At 33.7% G+C, this 9,214-nt stretch overlaps 1 protein-coding gene across 1 annotated transcript in view; it reads left to right on the top strand.

Annotated features, from left to right (window-relative positions):
* WRN (Werner syndrome, RecQ helicase-like) overlaps positions 1–9,214 on the top strand; it is a 207,244-nt gene that overhangs the window by 151,182 nt on the left and 46,848 nt on the right. Inside the window, exons 23-28 of the mRNA XM_006884172.1 lie at positions 712–882; positions 959–1,056; positions 1,605–1,677; positions 2,451–2,524; positions 8,155–8,242; positions 8,457–8,569. Coding sequence (XP_006884234.1) covers positions 712–882; positions 959–1,056; positions 1,605–1,677; positions 2,451–2,524; positions 8,155–8,242; positions 8,457–8,569 — 617 coding nt within the window. The remainder of the gene's footprint in view (positions 1–711; positions 883–958; positions 1,057–1,604; positions 1,678–2,450; positions 2,525–8,154; positions 8,243–8,456; positions 8,570–9,214) is intronic.

The raw sequence follows: 9,214 nt of genomic DNA, 5'->3' as shown, positions 1-9,214 counted from the left end.
ATGCTGTTGTTATTAAATGCCTTCTGAGTCAATTTTCAACTCATAGCAGTTTGATGAGACAAGGTTATACTGCCCCATAGAGTCTTCTAGGCTTTTAAAAAGCTTCATTTAGTATTAAAATCAAATAATCAATACATGGCTTTATGTCTTAATAGCTTCAGTTAATTATTATTATACTAGTTTATTTATAGAATTTGAGTACATTGTTTTTCACACCAGTTCCTTCCCATTTCTTTCACCCCCATGATTAACTCCCACCCCTCACATCTTCACCCCTCTGCTTCCACCCTCCCCCTGCCTTGGATTCTTGTACAGGCCCTATAATAATTTGCCTTTATGAAACTGCATTTGTTCACTCAGCATAATATTTTTCCAGTTCCTCCCAAGTTAGCTAATTTACAAAATCATTGCTCCTGTGTTGCGTAGTATTCCATTATGTCAGTGTACCATAATTTCTCAGTCTGTTCAATTGTGGTTGAACATTTGGACTTTTTCCATGTTTTTGCTATGGTGAATAACACTGCTATGAACATTGGTGACAAATCTTCTTTTGTGCTTAAGTTCTCATTTTCTTGGGGTATATTCCAAGCAGTGGAATAGCTGAGTCATATGGAATTTCTTTGTTCAGCTTTTAGAGGAAGTGCTAAACTGCCTTCCAGTGTGGTTGTAAATAAATACTTTTAGATAATTAACTTTCATTCCTAATTTCAGAATTCTCAGCGTCTTGCAGATAAGTATCGTGGCCACAAGTTTTTTGGCTCTGGCAAGAATCAAACAGAGAACTGGTGGAGGGCTTTTTCTCATCAGCTCGTAACTGAAGGATTCTTGCAGGAAGTTTCTAGGACTAACAAATTTATAAAGATCTGCAAGCTTACACAAAAGGTAAACAGTGTAGAAATTGACTTACGTTGTTTAATTTTTATCCCTATACATTATAATATTCTTTTTTGTTTTATAGGGTAGAACCTGGCTTGATAAAGCTAATAAAGAATCTCATCAGAGCCTTATTCTCCAGGCTAATGAAGAATTGTGTTCACAGAAGTTGCTACTGCTAAGGTTCATTAATCAGAGTTTTTTGTATGCTTTTTTAAAATAAATTTAGATTTTGTGTTTTTGTTTATGTAATTCAAACTATACTGTCAGTGTATAGACATTACACAAATAAAATGAATAAAGATATGAATTTGCATTCCTATTTTAATTAGTTTGAGTATAAGGATCAAATGGGAGGTTGATAAACCATTGAACTTTTTATTGGTTTAGAGGAAGTAACTAATATAGTAGTTAAAAAGCTTTTTCCAATAATTAAAGCAAGATAATTGAGATCAATATGGAAGAAACCACATATTACCTTATGTGTAGAAGATAGAAAGGGAATATTTTTATTTACTTTTTAGAACTCTTACATCTTATTAGTAATTTTATTTATCTGCTCCTCCTGTTAACTTCTTAATATGTGTATAGCTTTTTCTAGGCAGGGAAAAGCAGTTTATATTTCTATAATTCTGAAATGATAATATTGTACTTCTGAGTTTGAGGACATAAAGAATCAATTAATAATTTAATATTTACATTTGAGGTAATTTAATGTCATTATTTTTTAGTTCTAAAACTATATCATCAGTCAGTGACCAATATCCTAATGAAGTATCATTTGGATTAACTGCAGAGAAGAAGGTTTGTTTTAAATAAATTTTTCTTACTTATTTCATTCTATTGTTGCAGCTCCAATTTTAAAATTTTACATTTTCATTTCCTTCCAATTAAAGAGAAAAGAGGCATATATATAAAAATATAAATGTTGTAAATAGAAGTGATATGAACAGAATAACAATGAAGTACATGTTTTCTTATTTTAAAAGAATAGTAAAGAAGCATATAAGAAATAACATTGTGATTCTTTTAAACCGATTTTACTATTTTTCTGGCTTAGAGACTGTCTTAGAATCTGTTTGAATCGTCATAGCTGGTAGAAAAAGATGTTTGATGCTTAAATGTTCTCATTAAACCCTCATATACTTTCTTGCTTTGTTTTTTGGCCTACCTTTTCAGATCACTTACCCATAGGCTAATTTAAGATAAGTACAACACTGAGGTTATAGGCAGATATGCTGAATTAAGTTTTGGTGAACATTTTTTACTTTTAAAAATATAATATGCAGAATATAATTGAATAACTTTTATAGCTTCAGCCCTTGCTGTGTCTCAGAGCATTCTTTAGAGATTTGAAAGGAGTGGACATTGGATTACATTTTAACTGTCTGTGAGCTCTGGAAGTTACTGTTTCAAGAATTTATTCTCCAGTGATTTATTTGATAATTTGGTTGTTTGGGGGCAAGAAAGAAGTCATCTTTTGCTTTGTATCTAGTTTCAGATTTATCATGTTGTCTGGAACGTTTTAATATTTTCATATTTCTATTTTTAACTGATCTTTTTATGTTTAAAAACAGTCTAATTTGGAGAAGATGTATTCTTACAAGCCATGTGATAAAATATCTTCTGTGAGTAACATTCCTAAAAAAAGGTACATAATTAAATTTTTTTACTTTATTTTTTCTTTTCTGAAAACATAGGACTATCAGATGCTGGACTATTTAATTGTCACAGGAAACCTGTATAAAATGATGTTGTCGTCGTTATGTTCTGTTGCGTTGGAACTGACCCATAGCTGACCCTCCGGCAGGTTTTCAGAGACAATTAAATGCACAGAAGGAAATTGCCCATCCTTCCTCCATGGAGCAGCTCGTGGCCCTCAAATTGTGTGCCTTTAGAATTGCAGTGTAGCTTCTTGTCACTAGACACCAAGAGCTCCCTTATAAAATTATACCATTTGTATTAATGCTTAGTACTTAACTGAATTAATTCATAATCATCTCACCTAATTCTTATAACAACTTGTACGTTAGCTACTATTATTTTGTCCCCATTTTATAATTCAGGATAGCAAAGGCTAAGAAGTTGAATATCTTGGTAAACTGTAAGAAGTTGAATATCTTGGTAAACTGTATATGATTATATTTCTAACACCAAAAGAACAAACATGTGTGTCTTGGAAAAAGTGCAATCAGAATGGTCCTTAAATACAGAGATGGTGAAGCTTCATCTCATATACTTTGCATGTTGTTAGGAAAGGAACATCATGCTTTTAAAGGTGGAGGGTCAATACAAGAGGGTAAGACCTTCAAAGAGATGAACTATATATAGCAGTGGGCTCGGGTGTGTTAGGAATCCCGAGGATAGCTCAGGATAGGACAGGGTTCTCATTTGTTCATATTTCACTACCAGGTGTACTTGACTCAGTGGCACCTAAGCATAACAGTACTTAAATATGACTTTATTATATTTAAATGAAGTTAACTATTGCAAAGCTATTTTCAAAGAGGATTTTATGATACCATATAATCATATGTATAAAAGCTGCTAAACAGTAAAGAATCCACCTAATACTTTTAGCTTCACATTTGACTTTCTGACTTAGTAAAAATACTGAAAATATACAGAATTACTGATATAGGAGGACTGATGATGGAGAATTTGGAAAATGTTAGAGGCTACATGATATAGATGCATACCAATTAAATGGAGTTTTTTTTACTTCCATATCAGATCAAAGTAAATTTTCTAAGACTGTTACATACTTCCTAATGGCTTGTTCACTGACAAAATGTTTACAATGATACTGATACTAATCTTCCATTTAGAAGAATTTCTTTTTATTTGGATATGTAATATTTGATCATTGTTTTTACAAACAAGGTTAAAAAATAATAGCATAGTTAGCAATGTTAAAAATTGGTAACGATGTTAAAAATAATTTGATATGTTGCGGTATTTCTCTATTTGTTTTTACAAACATATGATACAGTTTTTTTTCCATTCTATTTTACATCGGATCACCTTTATTTAGGATGGGCATAAAGATATCTCTTTTGCAGTCTGTTTTCCAAGGAATTGTCTTCCAAATGGTTTGGCATAGATGAATGAACATCTCTAAAGCTGCTTCTATTTGTTAAAACATTCAGTATTTTACTAAGTTATTTTCACCTGTGCCTTCAGTGAAGCTTTGACTTCTTTCAACACCATAGATTTTGATCTTATGCAACTTCTTGAAATGTGAGCTGATTGTTTTTGTACAGTGACTGTGTGTATTCTATTTTCTCTCAGTGCTTCTTGTTCAGCACAGTGCCTGTTTAATCCTTCCCTATTGCAACTCAGTGCTTGGATTTTCATCTCGTTCTTTCCACTTGAGCCATGCATATTATTCCCTTATGGCTTTCTATCTATATCCAGATATTTTAATATTCCATTATCATACTTAATCTTCTCAAGGTGCTCATTTAACTCTTCTGTTTGGCTCTCCCACTTCATTACTTCTTCCCTTTGCTTTAACTTCTGTTTTGTAAACCAACTTTTCTAACATCTAATTTGGTCTTTTCTTACTTTTTAAATGACTTTTTCTTTTCATCATGTTTTATAAACTTGATGTCACCCTACAAGTCAGCTGATAGTAATTCTTGAGTGTTCAGTCCCATTTGTGAGACTGTCTCCAAAATCAGGTGGGGTCTATATACAAGGTTGGGTTTTTTTTGGCTCTCAGGGACTTAGTTTAATTTTTGCAACTTCAACTTGAATTTGCAGTTAACTTTTGATGGTCCATTCTGTAGTAATTCTTTTTTATTTTTCTTGTTAGTAATAAATATTAAGTGTCCCCATCAGCTCTTCCCACAGATGTAGTTGATTGGATTCCTGTGTGTTCTGTCTGGCAAGAAATGCATGTATACTTGCCATTTGCATTGTTGAATAAGCCACAGGTCATGCAGAATTCTATAATGAAATCTCTGGCACAGCTTATATCATTGTGGATATATTTTTCAACTACCCATCTTTCTTTTTTGTTTCCAACTTTTGCAATCCAGTAAGTCACCAGTAATTATCAATATGTTGTGATGTCATTCGTCTTCAGTTTGTCTTTGCCCACATAGTTATTGTTGTTGTTAAGTGCTGTGAGGTCAACTATAACTCACAGAGACCCAATGGACAATAAATCAGAACTTTGCCTTATCCTGTGCCATCATCACATTCTTTATCATTCTTAAGTCTATAGCTGCACTCACTGTGTCTGTCAGTCTATGTCGGTAAGGGTCACTCTGTCTTCTGCTGACTGTCTCAGCATGATGTCTTTTTCCAAGGACTAGCTTCTCCTGACAGCATGCCCTAAGTTGCCCCCATAGTAAACCATATGATTTTCTGATCTAAAGTTACCAAGACTAGTTCACTTCATCTCCTGAGTCCTTAGGATATCAATATTTATTCACTCCATTTCATTTTTTATAGTATCTGATTTTGCTAGATTCATACTTTGCATGTATCATATTCTGATTGCTAATTACTGGCTGCAGTTGTCACCTTGCATTTTGAGTTGTTAGAGCAACAGATGTGATAGCAACAAATGAAGGTCCTTAAAGCTTTCTTTTATCCACGTGTCACTAATTAATATAGACTCGACTTTGAGGAGGGAGCTCTGGTGATCTAGTGCTAAAGAGTTGGGCTGCCAACCCAAAGGCAGATGGTTTGATATTTGTCCTTATAAAACTGAGTTCAGTCAGTTTAATGCTCTCCAGTCTCTCCCAAGTTTTGTAGTATTTTTCAAAGTTGTTGCTTCTAAGTGCTGCATAGTATTGTATTGCGTCAATATACCACAATTTCTCAATTCATTTGATTGTGGTTGGGCATCTTGGCTGTTTGCATGTTCTTACGATGGTGAATAATGCTGTTGTAAACATTGGTGTACAAATCTCCATTTGTATCTCAGTTGTAATTCCCTTAGGATATATTCCTAGCAGTGGAATAGCTGGATTCCTATGTTCAGTTTTTTTCGAAAACACCAAACTACCTTCCAGAGTGGTTGAACCAATTTACAGTCCCACCAACAGTGTATGAGAGTTCCTGTCTCTCACATCCTCTCCTACATAAATGGCTCAGTGTCCTTCTGGAGTGAGATAATTTCTCATTGTTGTTTTGATTTGCATCTCTCTTGTCGCCAGTGAGTTGGAGCACTTCTTCATGTCTGTTGGCAAATCTGAATGTCTCTGTGAAAAGTCTTTCCATGTCTTTTGCCCATTTTGTAATTGTGTTATCAGTCTTTTTCTTGTTGAGGCCCTATAATCTCTAAACTTTTTATATGAGACCTTTGTCTGAAATGGTATTATTAAATGCTTTTTCCCAGTCATTAGGTTTTCTTTTTATCATATTAGAAAAGTTTTTGATGTGCACAGGGATATGATATTTTTCTTTACTAGGTCCGAGACGCGCCCCAGGGATATGATATTTTTCTTTACTAGGTCCGAGACGCGTCCTTGGGAAGGACATCATGCTTCGGAGGGTAGAGGGACAGCACAAGAGGGGAAGGCCCTCTATGAGGTGGATTGATTCAGTGACTGGGGTAATCGGGATGGGAGTGTCAGAGACAGTGTGATTGGCGCAGGACAGAGCAGAGTTTAGGGCTGTTGTACATAGGGTTGCTATGAGTCGCAAGCGACTCGACAGCACATAACAACAAACAACAACAGGTCCCATTCATCAATTTTGTCCTCTCCTGGTTGTGCATTTCTGGCTATATTTGTCAACCTTTTTATACCGTAGGCTAGGCTTTTTGTGCTTGGTCCCACTTTGCCTTTTACAGTTTTGTGTTTTATCCCTAGATCTCTGATCCACCTTGCATCGACTTTTGTGTATACATTTTTTCCTATGTATTTATAATAGCATTCATAGAAAAATACTTTTCATTTATCTTTTTCCACATGTATTTCTGTGTAAGAGATATATTATTGAGGATTTTATTAGTATACATGATAATAATAATTATAAATATTACACTAATAAACAGATTTTCATAAAATTAATATGACTGTACAATTTAAAACAAATTATCTTTTTCTCAAGAAACCTGATATTACTGATTCTTTGGACTGAAATTCGTTTCCCTCATTTACATTTCCACATTTATTAGTATGGTAGTATTTGATAATTATGAAAATTCTTATAACAAAGAAATTAGGAAACATTTCTTAAATGTTAAGCATATTTGTTCTCCATTCTCCCTCCTCCCCAAAACTAGGAATTTATTTAAGTTTGGTGTATTTTAGGTAGGCCATTCTATGCAATTTTAGAAAAAAACTGTAGTAAGTATATGTTTAACATGACATTTTTCAGTTACACTGTTTTATTATGTAATTCATGAATTAAATTATGTTATTCAACATACAACAACATAACCCATTTCTAAATTTCCCCATTGTCCTTAACAAAAGCTCAGTGTCCTCAAGCAAATGCCCTTTCTCCCTGATTTTCTTATAATAAAACCTGTTACCATCTGTGGTGAAAAACTGTACTGCAATCCCAAAAGTATGGTTCAAATCGAACAGCTGCTTCCTGGGAGAAGGATGAGCAATCTCCTCTGAATAATTAACTGCCTCTGTAAACCCACTGGAGGGTCAGCTATGTGTCGGTTACTACTCTATGTTACACAACAACAACAATCAATATGACAGACTCAGGGAGACCTTGTGTGTAGAATGAAACTGTGATCCATAGGGTGGTACCTTTCATACCTTACTGTTTGCAATTTGGAGTTTTTTCCTCCCTCTTTTGAGGAGCCATATGCAAAATTAAATTCCTATTTAATTTGAGAATAATTTCTTAATAATTTTATTAATTCCTTCATAATGTCTTCTACCAACAAAAACAACATTGATGTTATAGGATGAATCATCAGAGACTATATCCCTCAAAATTAAAAACATGCCATTTTTGCCCAAAATTAATAAAAGAAGTTTTTTATTGCCTTTTTCCCCCCTAGCCAAAGCATTTTGGTTAAGGAGGAAGGAGGGACAAATGTTGTTTTTCAATTTCATGATCAACTCAAATTGTAGTATTAACTTTACAACTATAAGTGTGATTGATTGAAAATGTTAGAAATTTGAGCTACCATGTAGAACTTAAATTATTTTGCTGATATTGTGAGAAACAGATGTTAATACTGACTTGCAATTAGTATTGAAGAATAGATATTGATATTGATATTCTTTATATGAGGGCATAAACCCAGAGAAAGTAAATTTTGTTTTCCTACTCTCTTTCTTTAAATTTTTTTAGTGTCATGGTGTCATCCCCAGGAAAATGCCTTCCTGTATCTTACAAGCTTTCAGAACCTGTTATTTCAGCCCAAGAACAAAAGCATCAGGTAAGACCTTTGTAAAAAGGAATTAGTTTATTAGAGAAGAAGTATGATACTATGTATGCTTGAAAGGTTGTGGTCAGTATTTTAAAAATTGTGCATTAGCTAAGCTTATGAGATACAATTAAACTTATTTTCAGTTTAGGAAAAAATGCAATGAAACTCTAAGTTTGGATTTTTCTGTGTTTATTTTTTAAAGTGTTATTTCTCTTTTATTTAGACTATGCTATACAGCAAATTGGTGGAAGCCAGGCAGAAGCAATCCAGTAAAATGGATGTTCCTCCAGCTATTCTAGCAACCAATAAGATACTACTAGATATGGCCAAAATAAGGTAATCAGTCTATCTTTGTATGTTGTGATATATTTTCTTGTATAATAATAGATTTTTAAAATATATAATAACGACCATAACTTCATCTGTCATGTGTGTAGAATGTCCCCAAATATCTCATTCTCCTATTCCTGTAGACTCGTGTTTCTCAGTGAATAAAAACCAACTATTTTTCCAGAAAATTTTTTTCGTACATAGAAAATCCAACTTATTTTCCAGTTACTCTCTGTGTACACATTTTACATTTCATTCAAGTGCTGAAACTCTTAATTCTAAATTCCTTTGGTTTGTTTTTTTTTTAATTGTAATTTGGATGAGAGCATACAAAGCAGATTGGTTTTGCAACAATTCATACATACTTTGTATTGTAACACTGGTTACAGTCCCTACAGTGTAGCAGCAGTTCTCCATGTCTTCCCCATGTTTCTCATTTCCATTTGTCCTTTCCTTCCTGTCTTTCTCTGCCTGCTGAGCTTTACCCCTGGGGAAATGTTTCCGTTTTGATCGCTATGAGTCGCAGGCGACTCGACCGCACATAACAACAACACAACAAGTAATGCATAAGTCTTTGGTGTTACCTTTCCATTTGAAGATCTATCTACTTCTTCGCTGAACTGAAGAATGACTAAGGACTAAAGTCTCAGA

Source organism: Elephantulus edwardii, unplaced genomic scaffold, assembly GCF_000299155.1.
Source record: "Elephantulus edwardii isolate Elephantulus edwardi_28Jun2011 unplaced genomic scaffold, EleEdw1.0 scaffold00031, whole genome shotgun sequence".
NCBI classification, from domain to species: Eukaryota; Metazoa; Chordata; class Mammalia; order Macroscelidea; family Macroscelididae; genus Elephantulus; species Elephantulus edwardii.
The sequence above is the reverse complement of the archived record's forward strand: the minus strand, read 5'-3'. Positions and strand labels throughout refer to the sequence as shown.